The 19,109-nt window shown below is 41.3% G+C and overlaps 1 protein-coding gene across 3 annotated transcripts in view; it reads right to left on the bottom strand.

Moving 5' to 3' along the window:
• Positions 1-3,219: 3,219 nt before the first annotated feature.
• The window catches only part of DSP (desmoplakin), a 38,760-nt gene continuing 22,870 nt past the window's right edge, over positions 3,220-19,109 (bottom strand). Inside the window, exons 15-24 of one of the 3 annotated variants that reach the window (XM_027654143.1) lie at positions 18,819-19,036; positions 17,856-18,022; positions 17,405-17,543; positions 15,256-15,449; positions 14,226-14,388; positions 13,557-13,640; positions 12,529-12,636; positions 11,800-11,898; positions 10,449-10,946; positions 3,220-7,097 (exon numbers count right to left, since the gene is read on the bottom strand). In XM_027654143.1, coding sequence (XP_027509944.1) covers positions 3,903-7,097; positions 10,449-10,946; positions 11,800-11,898; positions 12,529-12,636; positions 13,557-13,640; positions 14,226-14,388; positions 15,256-15,449; positions 17,405-17,543; positions 17,856-18,022; positions 18,819-19,036 — 4,865 coding nt within the window. In that variant the 3' untranslated portion in view covers positions 3,220-3,902. Of the gene's footprint in view, positions 7,098-8,654; positions 10,947-11,799; positions 11,899-12,528; positions 12,637-13,556; positions 13,641-14,225; positions 14,389-15,255; positions 15,450-17,404; positions 17,544-17,855; positions 18,023-18,818; positions 19,037-19,109 lie in introns of all 3 variants that reach the window. The other 2 variants (XM_027654141.1, XM_027654142.1) reach the window with 2 other exon arrangements.

Below are 19,109 nucleotides of genomic sequence, written 5' to 3'. Positions count from 1 at the left end.
TCCATCACAAATACATAATCATTAAACGCCAAGCTATGGAACACAGGACACAGAGAAGCAGAGGGGCTATGCACAGCCTGCGTTGCGGGGCTCAGGGTCTCATACTGTTTGGGAAAAAAAGTATTTTCGAGTATAACATTATCCTGAGAGAATTACACATGTAAATTCTGCTCCTCTCAAAACAGCCGAGATTCACAGAAACTCCAACAAGGTAAATAATCCTCAGATTATTATAATCCTTCCAGATTTATATTATAAAACCATATAAAAATTGGAACAAATCCAGAACAAAAATCAAACAAACCCCACCCTCTGTGTAAATACTTATAATTTAGTAATAATTGAAACATTTTTTATACAAAGTCATATTTTTGCTATTCTGTGAATCTCCCCAACCCCTTCCATATTCATAAGGTTAGGCTATTAATTAACTGTGGCATGTGTACATTCCCAAATAGCCTAAGACAGACAAAACTCTGTCTTGAGCACTGCTGGATTGCGCAAACCATACGGTGCTTTACACACTTTGGGGCCTAAGCAGTAGTTATTTCCCAGCCTCAAAACGAAGGACAGCAAATTCACAGCATCAAGGCCATTAAATCAGTCAATAAAACTCTTGTAAATAAACTTCAATCCTACTCAGAATAAAGCCCAATTCTCTTAGGAGTTGAGCCTACTAATGACTGAACCGTCCCCAGCCACAGTAGCCAAGTCAGCACACTGGGCAACCATTCACCATCGAAGAGAGTGAGCATCACCTACCCTGAGGCACAGGGAGGAAGTAGGAGACAAAATTCAGAGGAGTGACTGGAAACTACAAGACTGCTGATGAGTACACTCAGCCCAGCACTCCTCCCAGCACAGGGAAGCGCTCACTGCTACGGGCTGGACCAACAAGTTCATTCAGGCTTTTCAATACCAAGGAATTACTGCCTCAGCAGCAGAGATCATCCAAAATTGCCAGTCTTTCTTTTTAGAATCCATGAATAGAGTTCATTCCACCTGGGGTGCAAAAGAGTAACAGATCCTATGAACACCCAGCCCCAAATCCACAGCAGCAGCCCCACACTCGTCTCTGTGCCCCGGCTACATCACACCATAACAAATCACAGCCTGCCTGCTCTTCAAACCCTAGGCAAGGCTCTCCTATCTCAAAAACACTGAGCACTGAGAAGACAAACACAGTCTCCTCAGCTCTGCAACACTGGCCCCCTGGGTGTGCTCACCTGTCATGCTTCTGTCTGCCGGACCTATCCACAGGGTTGCAAGTGCCCAACCTCAGCTCTGGAAATGAGAGATTCTTCCAAAGCTCCTTCCTCAGCACTGCTTTATGGTGGAGGAAAACTCCCAACTCATCTCTTTAGTATCCCATGCCAGCAGTGTCTTGCCCCACCTGCTGCCTACTCTGGCTCAGCTGCTACTCAGGCCCTGGGCACCTGAGTCTCCTGCTTCTCTGGCTGTATAAAGCCACCACTAATGCCACACAAGCAGCTGCTGCTGGAGCGTATGCAAGGTGAAAGCACTGTCATCATAATTTCTGTGAGATTACCTCATATTTCAGTCACCATGACAGGACAAAAGGTTGATTGAGCAGTTAGAAATGTGGGTATTATGTAAGGATGGAACTTTAAACAACCTAAAAGAGATAGCAGGAGTGACCTAAACAAAAAAACATAAGCCCAGTCTGCTGTGAAGTGTGCAGGATTTCTCAACCTGTGCAAACTGCAGGGGTGCATGCACCCAACAGTGGACTTCCCTTCAGTAATGACCAGTTTTGCTTTTTCTGTAGGCTGCAGGAACCTCATAGTCATTTAAAACTGCAGAGACAGACTGGGATTAAAGAAAACAGTGATTTTTTTACAGGATTGTTTCTCCCTAGCAATCAGAAAGCTGTTCCGACATTGACTCTTCCTCTATGATAGAGCTGTAGAGAGAAATCTCTGAAACTGTGGAGTTTCCTAGGAGACAGGAGGCACTTTCTCACCTACTTTCCAACATTGACTTCTACCAGTCCATTTAATTTCTTAGTCCAGTAACTGAGGATACTTTATATATGGCAGAGATTTTATACACAGGTCTTATCTTCAGAAAACACTGAAAATGCTTCTCAGGCTAAAGGATAAACTTTATCCAGAGAGAGCAGGATCAAAACCCGTGCTGTTCCTTACTGCAGAAAAGAAATGTGCTACCAAAAAATTAGGCAGCATCATTAACAGTGACTAGCATTTATGCCCATCAGCTTCTTTCTATCTATAGCAACTGATCAAATTCATAGAGTATGGACATGGTACAGGACTAAAAGTAGGTAAGTAAGTGCTTTAAACTACTTAAAGGAGGAATTTATTTCAGCTACTGGCAAATTATACTAATAGTTTGGTCATTAAAGCACTGTATGAGCAGTTGTATGAAATCATACTAAATTCTTGTATGTGATCAATGACTCTGCTGAGAACATAGTGCTTACCCAGAGGTATCTGCATGGTGTGCCAAAGGGGAGAGGACAACATATACAAGTCATTTTCCACAGTGGCTAAGGAACATCAATTAGAGCTGAAGTAGCTTCAAATCACTTTTGTGTCCTCTAACACTGTGGTCATTTCGTCCTGCTCTGGTTTCTCATCTGAGGAACTTTCTCAGCTCTGATAAAAGGAACCATCAGGCTGCCAACAGCCTACATAGAAGTGAGGACAAGAAGATATCATGCAAACGCTGATATCCTATTGCTATTTTCTCAGCCTAGGCTTTTGGGAGCCAGCAGAAGAGGAGGAAGGACATTACAGGAGGTGATTGTTCAGGTTTTGAAAGTTGCTCCTGTGCATCTTTCATACTGGCCAGCTAAGCCAGTCAGTTCTTTGTTTTGCTCAAGTAACATCAATGTGTAAGAGGGAATCTGACTCAGTCCCTTGCAGCTGGATGACAAGAAGAAGAAACATGCTTCTGATCATCATCATCATTATCAAGGCTATAAACAACTGTGCAAACAGGCTTTCTGCTTCTGGGGCATAGTTTCCATTATTGGTGCTATTTTCCTTTTCCTACTGAAAATACAGAATCAGAAGTCCACATTCATAAAAGTGATGTCTCAGCATCATGAAAAATAATGTGCCTGTACATTCTTTACAACAAAGCCAGTGTTTGCTACTTTTAGAAATGGTTCTGTCTTTAACCTGCACCTCCAAGAATGTCCACAGATAAACTTAATAAGTACACACCAAATACTTTAAAACTTCAGAAGTTTATTGCCGAGAAGAGGTCATATGGTGCATTTAGATTTTATTTTTTTTCATTACAGGGAAATCAAGCAAAACAGTAGAAAATGTATATGGGTAACAGTAAAACAAAAGCCCAGTCCAATAATAGCCCTTTATATCCACCAAGCTATACTTCAGAAAATGAGTAGCCAAACATAAAGAAGTAGAGCATCTGAAAGACAGTTTCATGTTTATGGTATAGATTCTAAACCAATATTAAGGGCATTTTCTATCCACATTGTTAATATCTTTTTCTTCATAATAGCAAATTGAAAAAGGTCTATGTGGAAAAAAATTAACTACTGCAAGATTTTCAAACCTCAGTTATCACCTTATGGATTGACAGTTATGGATAACAGGAGAAGGCACGACACAGTATTTAAAATATACAGAGACCTATTAAAATCCAAACACTAAAAGGAAATCGGAACTGAAACTCAAAATTCACAAATATTACTTTTGCATTCCCTAATCTGCAAGTTTGCATTCAAGCATTTTACAGCTTTTTCAGAAGAGAAGTGTAACACACCCAGAAAAGGCTTCAAGGTTTTCCTTTGGGATACTTTGTTGATGTTTTTTTTTTCTTCTTGGAAAGGAGATACAGAATAATCTAACTGATAATAAAATGCAGACACATCCCCTCACTTGTTATTAGCGCCCAATAGACCCACTGCTGAAGGTTGAGTATGAATAAGAATATGAAGAACTTGCTGATGCATCAAAGCTTCCCCTCCTAGACCCACTGCGTGAGCCTGAACGTGAGCCAGAGCGAGAGCCAGAGCGAGAGCCGGGTGCAGAGGAGACGTTGTAGGGACTGGATATGCCTTTAGAGGAAACAGAGGCTGCTTCCAAGAGTTTAAGCCCTGTGATGTCTTCTACCATTGACCGATTCATTGCATCTTTGTAGGATATTTTCAGCTTGGTTTTCGGGCAGGTCAGAATTTTGGGATAGCTGTTGGTGTCTTGTAATTTCTGGGCAGCGCGACCGTCAATCAATCCGTTTCTAATGGCTTCTTCAGTGCTTATTCTTCCACGCACTTCTGGGTCCACAAGACCTCCAGTGAGGTACTGGAATTCAAGGAACCGTTGCCCAGCCTCATAAGGCAGCCATTTTTCCTTCACTGCTTCAGCTGCAGACATCCTCTTCCGTCCTCCCTTTATGCCTTCAAACCCTATGAAGGCCTTCTGGGCTGGTTTGAGACGTGTGGCCATATCCTGATCGATGATGCCTTGACCAGTGGCTTCCTGAAGCGAAAGCCTCTGGCCAGTAGTAGGGCATATTATGCCCCCTGTGCAGGCCTGGGCTTCGAGTAACCGCTGCCCGGTGATGCTATCCACAATGCCCCGCTGTATAGCTTCTGAAATGGAGATTTTCTCCAAGTTTTCCGTGTCAAATATGGCTGCAATAGGACTGCACTCATCTGGGGTCTCTGAGAAAGAACCGCTTCTGATCAATGAAGAAGAACTCCTGACACTCAGCACTGTGGGAGACCGTGTCACTGACTCATGCCGAAACACCTCATCAGTGCCGTTACGGCAGGAAATCATGTCTGCAAACTGCGTTAGGCTTAAACTGCCAGAACGGTACTGGTCAAAAAACTTCCTCTCCACCAGACCTTTATCAATAGCATCTTGGATGTCATATTGGCTACCTGTTTTTCTGTCAACAAGGACAACTCTGCTGCTGCCATCTGATCCCGTAATAGTTATTTCTTCCCACTCGCACTCCTGCTCAGCTAGTTCTGTATAGGTGTCATAATCTATGAGGCCTTTGCTGTATGCCTCCTGCACGGACATTTCCCTATTTGTTTCTGGATCTACAATGACAACCCTGCGCTTCCTAAGGGTGTTCTTCTGTGAGGTGTGCACCACTTTCTTCTTCTCTCTCAGGGGTAGAAGGCAGAGCCCTGTTGCATCATCCTTTATGCATCTTTCTTTCAGTTGCAAGTAGGTCAAGTTTTCCTCTGTGTTGGGATCAAAGAACCCTTTGGTGTCATCACTTGGATCACTAAGGATCTGGTTGAGCTCTTCATTGAAGTAGCCACGTTTGTAGGCTGTCTCTACTGGTAAGCGGTAGCTCTCTTTGGGGTCAATGATTCCTCCAGTAGCAATCTGGGCCTCCAGCAGACGAATACCATGGCCTCTCTCTATGAGCTCTTTGTTCATTGCTTGGAACAGAGAAATGATGTTTCCAGTTTCTGGATCTTTGTACCCAGTGACAGCTCTTTCAGCAGAGAGAAGTTTCTCTTTAAATTCAATTCCAACAAGGCCTCTTTTGTAAGCCTCCTCGACTGGCAGCCTCACGTTGCTGACAGGATCCACTATGAACCCTGTGGCCGCCTGGGCTTCTAGGAGTTCAAGGGCTGTCCCTGGCCTAACCAAACCTATTTTCATTGCTTGGTAAATTCCGAGTTTCTCTTTAGTAGCCTCATTATAGATACCAGCTATACAGCTAGAGCCCTGAAGGAAATCAATAATTCTCTCGCTCACTTCTTCCACTGTAATTGCACCTCTTTCCAAGTCATTCCTTGTGGATTCCTTGATTATTCCAGCCTCAAGCAGTGCATCTGCTGAGACGGGCTGCCTGATCCCTTGGAAGGACATACTCCTCTTCTGCACTGGAAGGAGGAGCAGACCAGTGTGTGGTTCAATCCTGCATTTTTCCTTCAGCTGCATGTAAGTGACTGCCTTTTTGGTGGTGGGATCAATGAAGTTCTTTGCACTGCCTTGGCAGTTGTTTAGTAACCTGTAGAGGTCTTTGTCAATCAACCCACGAGATAAAGCTATATCTTTGGGTAGGAAAACACTGTTGACAGGATCAACAATCCCTCCTACAGCCAGCTGGGCTTCCAGCAAACGAATCCCAGTTTCTCTGTCAACCAAATTTTTCTTGATGGCTTCAGACACTGGCACGGTTTTGCCTGAGAAAGGATCTTTAAAGCCTGTAATAGCCTTTTCTGCTGTATAGATTTGTTCTCTGTCATCAAAGTCAATCAGATCTCTGGCAATAGCACTGTCCACGGTTAACATCTCATTCCGGTGCGGGTCTATCACACCTCCTGTTGCTGCCTGGGCTTCTAAGAGCAGGACTGCATTTTCTGCTGTAAGCAGCTGATTCCGTTTGGCCTCCACAAAAGAGTACTTCTGTCTGGGTGAAAGGGACACCCCTGCAATAGCTCCTGCCCCTTTGAGGTAGGGTTCAATGTCAGCCGCAACTTCTTCCACTGACCTCTGCCCCTTCAGCAGTTTATCCAGTGTGAGTTTGTCTATCAGTTGACACTCATACAGCTGCATTGCTGTAATCTTCTTCCGCAACCCACTGAACAGCAGCTTGGAGGCATCAATACAAAAGTCTTCCTCAGTCTGCGTAGATCTGTGAGACCCATATGGGCGTTGCTTCAGTTTCTCAATCTCTCTTTGCAGCCTGAGACGCTCGGACTCCAGCTCTGACTGGTTTTTGACAGTGGTTTCTTCCAGTCTGCACCGGTATCTCTCCTCAATCCGTTTGATTTCCATCTGCAGCCTTTCAATCTCACTCCTCAGGCTATTCTTCTCCCTCTCACTCTTCTCTCTTTCACATTGGATCTTCCTTATCGATTCCTCTGTTCGGGAGTGTTGGCTCTTCCACTGATTGAGGTCATTCAGTATTTGTTGCTTCTCACTTTCCAGGCGTTGCTTCAAACGTGACTCTGATTCCAGGGTAACTTTCAAACGGTTCAGCTCCTCTTCTAATCTCTGCAGCCTGGCTTTGTCTTGCTCCAAAGCACTCATTTTTATCAGCAGGGTTTCTCTTTCTTGCATAATGTGACTATACTGATTTTTGGATTCTTGAATCCTATTGGATGCCTAGAATTGTGAAGAAGAAATAAACCAAGAAAGGATGGTTAGAGTTTATGCTGCTTAGAGTTATGTCCTCCACTTACAATGCTCTTCAGCCTGTCATTTAACATGCAGCAAGCTGCCACTGGAAAACATTCTAGTCACAGCAGTGCCTTACCCAAGACCACAGATACACTTAAACCAGAGAAGGTACATTATCCCTTCACAGACAGTGTCTCTAGTACCACCTGAGACTTGGAGACTCCATTCTGTTATCCATAGCCTTGATTTTCTGCTGATTTAGTTCTCTCTTTATAACTTTTTGATACTACTCACAGTACACCAACAAATACACAGAGCATTCAAGACTAACTAATAGTCTGATGCTCAGCAGACATCCTCTGGCAGTCCTACTAACCTGGGTGAATTTCTATGGGCGGAGGACTGATCACACATGGATAAAAAGGAAATATATTACTTGATTTTTGCTTTCCTGCTAGTTTCATATGTTACTCCAAAAAACTTTACCTGTGTTGCTTTATGTTTTAATTCACATAATGTCTTCATATCTGTACACCCATACACAAACACCCACAAGCATGCATATTTGTATGCAGTCCATATTAAACTGAATACAAGTTTATCTGTTTGTAACACATGCATATATATATATATATATATGCACAGATGTTATATAATCCTAAATGTTAGTATTTTTTAGAAACCATTATTAAGATTTTTAAAACAAAGGAAAGAAAAACTGAATAAAGGAAAGAATAACTGGGAATGAGAAAAGGGGAAAATATAAGAAAAAACAAAGAAACATTTTCACAAGTGCTCACTTGTATGTGTTTAAAGAGTACCTCTTTGAACAAGAAACCATGCAGAATAAAATATGAAAAATATTTTCTTTAACTTGTTTATGTTGTCGCCTAGAGTTTTAGAAATAAGGGCCAATTGTAAAATTTGCAAATGCCCTTGGTGAATTAGGAACATAAATCCCCAAAACAGTCAATGAAATGTAGGCTTTAAGTACTTTAGGTACAGCTGACAACATGATCTTTAATCCTCACTTGTAGTCACCACCTTACCCAGCTAAGCAGCACTTTGACAGCTTGTTGGTTCTGGGGTTTTTAGCCAGTTTAGTTTGTGACAGCACTCAGGTCAGCCTCAAAGGACTGCTTTAACCCATCCTGTCTGAAATACCCCGGGGAAGCACACAGCCAGCAGGGGATGATTAAAGCACAGTTGTACTCCATTTACTCTCATCTTCCCCTAGGAGGGTTTGGTGGAGGCTGGCATGGAGCTCATGTTTCTCCTGGGGCAAGGGCTGAAGGCAAGACTTGGCTAGATGATAAGACAGCTTATGGATCCCTAGAACTTCCAGGGAGTAAAGAGGCTAAGGAAGTGGCCAAATCCTGCCATTTTTATTTAAAAATTAATAAGAGAAAGTCATAAAGGGAATGTTAATCACAATGCAGTGACTTTAAACAACAAAGGGTGAATTAATTTGTTCAAATGGACACTGCAATTAATTATATAGCTGAGAGATAGTAAAGCTGGGATCAAAATATATTTGAATACCTCTAGAGCTTGCTTTTGGAATTTTTCAATTTCCTGTCTCAATTTTTCCCTTTCTTTCTGTAAATCATTAATCAACCCCTGAAGTTCCAGGGTTTGCTTGCTGCTCATCTGAAGCTGATTCTTTAGTTCAGCAATGGTGGTATTTTTCTCATCAACTTCACTTCTGACCATTCTGAGATCATCGTACTCCAATCTAGCATTTCGCAGCTCTTCCTCCAGTAACAAGTGTTCCTTCGTTAGGTTCTCAGTAAGAGACTGAAGCCTTTCAATTTCTATTTTGCACTCATTCAAGGCTTTGCTTTTTTCCTCAGAGGTTTTCTGTAAGTGCTCATATCGTAGGTGAGCCTGTTTTAATTGCTCCTGTTCTTGGACCAACTGACGACGTAAAGTCTCAATATCGGATGTGTATTTTCTTATCTCCTCCATGTATCTTTGCTTCTCTCTCACATGACCATCTAATACTTCTCTTTGGTGTCTAAGGTCATCTTCATTTCTCTTCTTTACAATAGATACTTCCTCTATCTGCTGTGTAAGATTAGTTATTTTAACTGATTGGTCTCTGAGAGATCTCCTCATGCCTTCTACTTCCTCCTCCAATTTCTTCCTCCTGGACGTCTCCTCCATTAAATTTTTATTCTGTCTGCAAAGTTCCTCCTCCAACTTATGTTTCTGGATCTGCAAGTCTTTCACAGTGCTCTGGAACTTTGCAGTTTCTTGATCCTTGCCTTTTTTCTCTTGTGAAACTCTTTCATAGTCAATTTTCAGTCTGGCCAGTTCCTGCTCTTGGATCCTCAGCTTGTTAATTGTCTCAGTAGCACTCGTGTTTGCTTTCTGCAGGTCAAACTGGACTCTTTTTAACTGACTGTTTTCATCCTCCACTTCTTTCCTCTGACTTGTTTCTACATCCAACAACTTTCTCAGCCTTTCAATCTCTTTGTTTCTTTCCTTAATGGTCTTAGAAGCATCATCAAGTGACTGCTTGTACCGCATGCTTTCATCAGAGTGCCTCTGAATAACTTGTTTTAGCTCAATCTCCAGCTGCTGTTTCTTCTGAGAAAGCTCTGAGCCAGCTGCCTTCTGCTGCTGAGCATTCTCTTCTATTTTCCGAAGATTATCTGTTGTCTGACTTATTGTATTCTTCAGTCTCCTAATTTCCTCACACAAATTCCTATTTTCTCTCATGGCATTATCAAGCTGTGTTCTATAATTATTTGTCTCCTCTTCCTTTTGCATGGTGACCTGGTGAATTGTGTTCTTTGTGATATTAATCTCAGTTTCATATTTGTTCTTTAAACTAATAATTTCCTCATCATAACTGTTTCTTACCTTAGCCAATTCATTTTCAAGTTCCCATCGGCTTTTAGCCTCTTCCTGAAGCTGAAGCTTTAGCCTTTCCAGCTCCTTAGTTTTATCCTGAATAGTTGAGGCAGCCTCCTCAAGAGCCTGCTTGTATCTTGAGTTGTCTTCACCACGAAGCTGAATGATCTGTTTCAGCTCCAGCTCTAACTGATGCTTTTGCTGTGACACCTCAGAACTGCAAGCCTTCTGCTGAAGAGCATCTTCTTCTGCCCTCCGCCGTTGATCTGTCGTTTGCAGAATGGCATCATTCAGCCTCACAATCTCATCCTTAAGGTCTCTGTTTTCTCTTGTCAGTCTGTCAACCTGGGCTCTGAGGCCTTTGGCATCATCATCTTTCTGTGCAGCTATCTGCTGGATTGTGGTCTTCTTAATATTAATTTCTGTTTCATACTTGTTCTTTAAATTACTCATCTCCTCGCTAAACTGGTTTCTTACCTTAGCCAGCTCATTTTCATATTCCCTCTTCCGTGTGCCTTCGTCCTGAAGAAGAACCCTTAATCTTTCTATCTCGTACTCCTTCTCCTTGATGACCTTCTCAGACTCTAACTTTTGCCATCCAAGGCTGTCTTTCTCATTTTGTCTTGTTTTTTGCAGCTGGTCATAGTCATTCTTCTGCTGCTCATATCTATCCTCCAGCAACTTCCTTTTCCTTTTCTCATCTTCAGTCTCATAAGTCAACCTGGTTATTCTGTCATTTAGATCCTTTATTTGGGCATAGCATTTGTCCAGGTTTTGCTTAGCAGAATTTCCGTCCATTTCAGCTTGTCTTTTCATCTCCTCCAAACTCATCAGCTTTGCCTTGAGCTGAGAAATATCCATCTGGTACTTCTGCAGATTTTGCTCCAGGAATTTATGTTTGTTGCTTGTCTCTGAATTTGAATCCCTAGCAAGCCTGAGTTCTTCTTCCAGAAGTTCAATTTTGGTGTTTTTCATCTGCAACATGATAGCAGAAAGACAAACAAACAGAAAAACTCACATAAATGCTTGTGACAACTGTTGCAAAATCATCACATGCAATACAATATACAATATGTATTTGTAACACTGACAACTTGAAAGTATTTTTTTCACTCCTTCAATGACAGCTAAAAATCCTTTTTTATTTAATGTCATCAAGACAAATTCTGGAATCCTTATTTATTCGGAGTCAAACATTATTCAGAAAAAAGCACAATGACTTTCAGAGGGGAAATGATACTTGATGAGGGGAGGGAGATGCAATACAGAGAGTAAAATCTGGTGTACCAAAAGTTCACTGGCGAAGTATGAAATAGTCGCCTTTAGAACCTCCACGATTTTCAAACAGGGGTATCACATTCTGTATATGTGACTTCCTAAATGGGCCTCTCTGTTTCACTGAGCTGTATCAAAGCAGGAATTGCTCCTTTTGATACACTTTAGAATATGGCCTGAAATGAGGTGCCCTTAACTGTGAGGAGCAAGTTTTCAGCACTGACATAACTGTACTCTCACTGAGGTCAAGGCTGGGATGGGTAGAGAAGGATCTCTTGCATGCTTTGATGAGCACCTCCTATTTACCAAGAAGGGCAGTGTTCTCCACCTCACCTCCTACATGACCTTGGAGATAACTTAGTAAGACACTGTACTCTTTCACAAAAAATGCATGACACTGCTAGTATGTCTCCTTCATAGGACACCTCTGAGTTCAGGATATAGTTTTGTGCACTATTTTACACTGTACATTCTGCATTCTGTCTCTGATCAGTGATAGTTTGCTAATATATGATAAAAATAAAAGGTAAAGAAAATAAAAGGATTAGAATACCTTCAAGTCCTCCATACTCTTTAACATTTCACTCAAGAATCTGTAATAATCTCCTGATCTTGTAAGAAGCTCTATATAGCGAGATTGAGCCTCATTAGCCTTGAAAAAAAAGAGAATTGTTAGCAGCTTGTACCACAGAGTTAGATATGAACATACCTATGCCCAGATCATTTAGAGGATTCCAATTCACTTGAGGAAACATATCACTTGACAAAGTAAAAAGCAAATTCTCCTCACAAATTCACATGACTTTCTGAGGACCCCAAATATACAAATTTTTCCTTCTGAAAAACCCACACTTTTTTTTTCAAGATTGTTTTCCCCCATGGCTGATCTGATATTAAATCCAAGCCTTCATCCCCTGGTTCATCGTGCTCTTCCTGTCTGGCAGTCACGAGTAACCTCAGTTAAATTTTTAATAGTAGTTAATTCCCAGGTTGAAAGTGACTAAACCACTTGGGGCACGAATCTTCCTTTCTCACAATATGTATGCAATGGACATTGAATAGGAATGAGGTAAATTCCTGAGGGCTAATCTACTGTCTAAACAAGCCCAAGTCTGATTTTACAGCACAGAGACTATTCTGCACTAATTCCTTGCGCTTACGTGCTTAGTGCACATTGCCAGTGACAGTGCTAATTATTAGAATACAGCTGAATATGACTCAGAATGGTTCACATGGACAAACAAATGTATTCAAAAGATTGGTGGGGAGGAAAGAAAGATACCTCTTGTAGAATCAGCACTGAAGGAGACTGAACCACACTCTTCTTGATAGGTATGTTGAGCAATGTTTCTAATCCCGAACTGTAGGAAGCAACCTGTAGTTCATAGTCCTGAAAAACAAGACGAAAAGTAAGCCCTCTTTAGCAACTGCCAAGGAATTCTGTGGGAATGTGTATTTCAGAAAATGCAAAGTATTGGGTTGTTCTGGTTTTGTTTTCTTAATAAAAGCTATGTTTTTCCCTTGTTTATATTTCTGGTCATGTACAGATTATCCTCTGTCATAAGCAGAAGCTCATCAGTTCAAGTACCACTGTGGAGATTCATAGGGGAGAATGACAAGGAAAAAAGAGAAAAAATGTTTTACAAAAAAGAGAAGACAATTGTTTCTGTTAGATGAGCACTATGTGGAAATGAGAAAGATTCATGGGAGCACCTACTCTAAGCACTGTTATCAGCCAAAACTTCATCAGAAATAACTGTCTCTCCAACTCTTTTGTATCACATATGCCATGTCACATATTTAGCAAAATCTTTGTCAGAGACAGTAAGATTCAGCTGCAGAAAGCACAGATATAAAGGTGACATAAAGATGCAAGGACCACAAAACCATTCCCTCTGTATGTTATTGGTTTGCATGGCTATTGCACACCATTCCTCCTGCTAACCTGCATTTGTCTTTCCTCCTAGATCAGATCCTAATCAGATCAAATTCATAAGACACCAATCTGTTCTTCACTCCCTTACATTTTTTAACATGTGAACTGGAAAATTTGATCTGGCTAGAAGGAGGCTTTGCTTCACCTGAAGAGAAGCTCTCACTGGTACCTTCTGCATGATCCTATAGTCTTCAGGTGGCAATTACAAAATTGCTTTCATTGTATTTTATACACAAAAGTGCTTTACCCCAGCAATTTCTGTACACACACATCAGGGAGCCAACTTCTCCCCCGTCAGCAGAGAATGACAATGACAATGAGATGTGCCTGACCATGAAAAACCACACCCCATAAAAATGCTGAGACCCAAGTACCTTAATTGCAGCTGAGCACTGATCTGCATGCTTGAGAAGCTCCTCAACTTTGTCTCTCTTCCCACAGATTTCACTGTGCAAGTTCTGTCAAGAAAAAAGTGAGCCATGAAACACTCCCTCGAGATTTACCAGTATTTCCTCCTGAACACGCTGCCTCCATCAGAAAGCACCTGCAGCAGAAGACTACTGCAACCCCTGGGGCTGAGACCTGAAATGACCTGTAGGTGGGCAGTTTTTGCAATAGCAAGCTCTCTGTGCATGAGTAGGTTGTTCTCAGAAAGAACACCCAACAACTGAACACACCCCAGTGGTGGGGAGGGAGAGTTCCTTGACTTTAGTTCAGATTATTTCCTCACTTTTCATTTTTGTGCTGTAATTTGTCCCATAAATTGCGCCATCTTACAGTCCCTTCAATTAATTCAAAGCTGATGTGTAAAAGTGTCAGCGTAGGAGCCAAAACCAGTCTTGTTCATAATCAGTAGCAGTGCTGACAGAAAGTAATGAGGATAATAATATTTTCTCTCCCCTGCCTTCTAGACATGGTGGGTTTTGGTAGCTTATGTACTTTTTAATTGAAAACAGGCCACTGAATTGCAGACTGCATTGACACTGATATTTTCTGTACAGCAAAACAGATAACAGAAGACAACTCATTCAGGTGCTGCATACCTTCTGATCATGTAGATATCTCATGATAGTGTTGGAATCACACAGCTTCGTGGACTCAATAGAATCCTGCCGACGCTTGGCATCACAGATCCATTTGCACAGAGCCTGGTAGAGATCTCGGTAAGTTTTCAGTTGTTTGATCTGCCTTTCTAAATCCCACAATCTAGAAAAAAAAGGGGAAAAAAAAGTCAAAATTAATGTCAAAGGGCATTCTCTTTCTCTCTCTTTGCACAATTTTCAAAAATGAGACACAGTAGTAAACCATGTAAAACTATGGGAAGCTCTGAATAAGAGATTCTGAACAAAAATTTCAAATAAATGAGAATTTTACTGATTATTAGTCATCCAATATGGGGTTTTAGTGCCTTATATTTGAGTAACTAATACACAGAGGTTGGGCCTTCCTGTCAATTAAGTTAGGGATGGATAAAACCTTGCAGTGACAAGAGTCAAGTTCATTGACTTGTTCTAAATTTTCACTGAACAACCAGCAATCAGTCAATTTTTATTAGTAGTACTACATTTTGTCCTCAAGTAAAAACAAAATAAACTGAACCAAACAGCACCCTAACCTTCCCCCCACCCACAAATAATCAGAATATGCCTTCAGTTTAAGATTCAGATACAAGATTCAGATTTTTTTATTTAATTCCTACTGTTATTTTTTTAATCCTCAGTTATAGGGTATTCAGCAATAAACATGGTTGCTTTGTTTGGGAGGGAAACCGCTGATCAGAAGTACTTAATCCAAGGCCATTATCAAGAATTAAAACAAAAAAGAAAATGAGAACAGCTCCTTAGCCCACAGATTAAACATTTACATGGCTACCTACATTTTTCTGCTTGGATTTACACAATCCTTTTTAAAGTATGTTCAATCTATTCACAGTTGCTCAAGTCTTATTGCCCTGAAGACACCATTTGTCCTTTGGAAGTGAAGGTTAGTGCACATCAGTTCTTTTAGACTCACTGTTAAGATGATCTTAGTAGCAATAACAATAAGAAAAAAGCTGTGGAAATATGAACAAACCTGTTATCTATCTGCTTATCAGCTCTCTGCCAGCGGTCTATTAGCTGGGTAACTTTGTCACAGTACTTTCCAATGTCCATGTCATACAGAGTATATGACTGGCAAGACTGTGAATGAATCTGAAGTGTTCTCTGCAGCTCATTTTCCAAGGTATTCAGTAGTGACTTCTTCATATTTAGATCTGCTTTCATTTTCTGGAGAAAAAAGAAAATGCTATCATATATTTTATTCTTGAGAAGATACTGAAATTTAATCAATTTAACAGCATGTACAATGTGTTGGGATCTAAAGATATTGTTTCTAAATCAATAAGGTACGTAGAATGATGTCAGCAGGACTTAATGTATTTAAAGTGAAAAACTTACTTCGGTGAACATTTTGGCTTAAAAATCTGTTTAAAGTTAGACTTTAAATAACTTGCTAAACCAAAGCCCTCTGCGGTCATATTCTGAAGAGAACACTTCAGTTTCTCAGAATTATGCAGAGCAGTTACCAGAGCAGAACAAGAGACTTGCTTGTTCCTAGAAACAACTGACTAGAAAATTTCACTGAAGTACAAAAATTCCTGCACTTGCAACAGCTGCGGCATCAAGCATATCCAGTTTTTAAACATCTAAAAATCAGCACAGATTTTTTTTTCCCTGTTTACATTTTTACAAACATCTTACATGGAGATGTTTCTTTACACACACACTTGTTTGTGTACACATAGTCACATATCATAGTCACATACTATTTCGGTATCACCAAATGGAACATACAGTGTAGGCAGTGGTCTGCCTTGCATCCCCCAGTCACAGGGATGGCTACAGCCTTTGATAATATGCTCAATCATTAATTTATTTTTTTTTTGTGTAGCTCAAATTTACACCAGTTAAGAACAACTCCCAGCAACTAAACTGCTGCTCTCATTTAAAATGATAAAAAGGTGACTTGACTCCATTTGTGACACCTACACATTTTTTCCCTACTACACCTAAGAACAGGAAACAATGAAAGAGTCCTTGTTCTCCCAAATGCACTCAGTGTACAAAAGGTCCAGCTCAATGGCAGAAAAAGACTGGCTCTGCAAGCCAGCTTTGTGCTCAGCAGTTATTTGCCCTCTCCCCTTGTACAGGATGAATACTTTTCACTGTAAGATTTGACAAGGACCCTATACCAAAACCAGGACACACAGTAATACTCAAATTTACGTGTTACATCTAGAGAAAACAGGGGCAATTAACAAGCCTGTTTGCAAGAAAGGAGATACTGCTTTCAAATCTACCTTCACGAGTGATGCAAATAAACACAAATAATACTGTAAAGAAATGGATAATGGAAAGCTTTCATGCAACTGCTTTTGCTGCAGGGGCAGCAACAACCTGAGGATGGAAGAAGTAATAACCCATATATTCCTTTCATTAATTCCACAGAATCATAGAATATTGTGAGTTGGAAGGAACCTACAAGGGTCATTGAAGCCCAACTCCTGCACAGGACAGCCCCAGGAATCACACCACGTGCCTGAGAGTGTTGCCCAAATGTTTCTTGAACTCTGTCAGGCTTGGTGCCATGACCGCTTCCCTGGGGAGCCTGTTCCTGTGCCCAGCCAACTTCTCATGGAAGAACTGTTTCCTAATGTCTAATCTAAACCTCCCCTGGCACTTTCATGCTGTTCCCTTGGGTCCTATCACTGGTCACCAGAGAGGTGAGATCAGTGCCTGCCCCTCCACTTACCTTTGTGAAGAAGTTGCAGACTGCAATGAGGTCTCCCCTCAGTCTCCTCTTCTCCAGACTGAACAGACCAAGTGACTTCAGCCACTTCTTGTATGGCATCCCCCCTAGACCCTTCATCACCTTCACAGCCCTTCTCTGGTTCCTCTCTAATAGCTTTGTATCTTTCTCATATTGTGGCCCCCAAAAGTGCACTCAAAACAGTGCTCAAGGTGAGGTCACACCAGCACAAAGTAGAGCAGGACAATCACCTCCCTCGACCATCCAGTGGCACCGTGCCCGATTTACAAAAGCATTGTATGCCTATGTATAAAACACAACAAGATCAGCAATTCTATCTCCGATAGTTTTCAAGGGTTCCACTCAGCTCAACAGATCAGTGTTAGCAGCTATAAATTTTGCCTTTCTGTGTCCTTGGGTTTTGGCCCCTCACCTTCAGACAAGCCCGGTAAGCCTCTACTTTATCAAGATCCAAAGGAACAGTCTCCTCTTCAGACAGCCTGACTTCAAAAACTCTGATCACGTCTTCTGTTTGTAGAATAACCTGGAGCAGACACCTCAGTGCATTCAAGCTAAAATAAAAAATACAAGACAAATCCATTGTGGACTGGGGAAGGAAAGGTGATATTTCTAATTGCAGATGTTTAGTTAAAAAGAACAGGTAACACAAGAATTTTCTGTGATACCCATGCTTCTCACTTTCTTTTTTTAAAGTAATCCAGAAAAGAGAAGACATTCACATGTCTGTTTCTACCCACAGAATTTGTACAGAATTTGTAGAAAAGAAGGTGCAATTTTACACTACTGTTAACAAAAGGCAAGTATCTGGACTAAGCATTATAGGACAAAGTGACTATTTATGGCTATAACCTCAATTTTCTTACCTGTCTAAGTAGCCAGCAGAAACACCATTAATATTTTCCAGCTTTTGAAATAGGGCATTTATCTCTGATTGCAAGTACACATATTTTTCACAGCCTCTGAAATTAGGCAGCAAGTCCTTATGCTTATTGAGGGTTTCAGCCATTATTTGAGAGTCGTTCTGCACACCCTAAGGAAAGAGAATGCCAGGTTTGCACATTTTTGGTTGGTTGATCATTCTACAGCACCTGTGGACTTGGTCTCCTTATCCAAATAGTCTACTGTTGTATAACCAGCCTGACTGAGGACTGAAGCAGTGACTGAGCTTGCTTTCTTCAAGGCAAGTAATATTGTGCAGTTTCTTTTTTGACAGTCTACAATAGGTAATACCGCTTTTTGAGGCCCTCCACTCTGAAACTCAGCTCTGTTGAAAGCAAAGTGCTTTACTGCCAGCTGCCTACTGCACTTGGCAGACATGTCAAGGTCCTTCTGCTCTTAAGACCTTTGCAACCTCATTGATTCAGGGGAATTTCTCACATGCTAAACCTGTTCTCCTTTCTAACTAATCTTCTCTCTCCAGTCTCCTATAAATCTTAAGAACTAGGAGAGGGAGAGAGTTTGTAGGACTCATGTATCTAGTCTGCATCCGCAGACAGCACTTCACAGTTAGTTAGTAAAGTGGGGTCCTTGGAAAAGGGTTTTAACAGTGCTTTACCCTGGATGAGGCTTAACACAAGCTCATGTCACTTGAGATCAGTCTTCCTGTATTCTTTGCCAGGCAGAATGCTACTTCTAAAATTCAAGAATCAACTTTTTCTACCTAGAAGCTTAACTCCAATCCAAATCATCACGGTTAGCTTCCAACTAAGAATTTTCTGCACAGGATGTGTGTCTTCCCCAACTGATCAAAAGCAGAACTGCAGTATGCTCTGCAGCATAGAGTCATGCTGAGTTTGAGGTGCTCCAAGAAAAATATCCACAGTTACCTCTAAATCCTTTATTCTGACTGAAAAGTCATGCATAGCCCCTTGATCCACTCCAAGAGGAGCTCTTTGAACCATCTGAATCTCAGAAGCTTCAATCTGACGCCGAAGTTTCTGAAGCTCCATCAGCAGCCAGGCCTCCTGCTTCTCATGCTCTCGGTTTCTCTCATTAACGATAACCGTGTTTGAGGAACCCACAGGACAGGTCTCAGTTGGGACCACTGCAACGTGAATTGGGTAAATGTCAACTGCCAGAGAACTGAGCACCCACATACAGGAAGCCAATGTGCTGCC

The sequence above is a fragment of the Corapipo altera genome, unplaced genomic scaffold, assembly GCF_003945725.1.
Source record: "Corapipo altera isolate COAL_440 unplaced genomic scaffold, ASM394572v1 60, whole genome shotgun sequence".
Taxonomy (NCBI): Eukaryota; Metazoa; Chordata; class Aves; order Passeriformes; family Pipridae; genus Corapipo; species Corapipo altera.
Note: the sequence above shows the minus strand (reverse complement) of the source record. Positions and strands in the feature narration are given on the sequence as shown.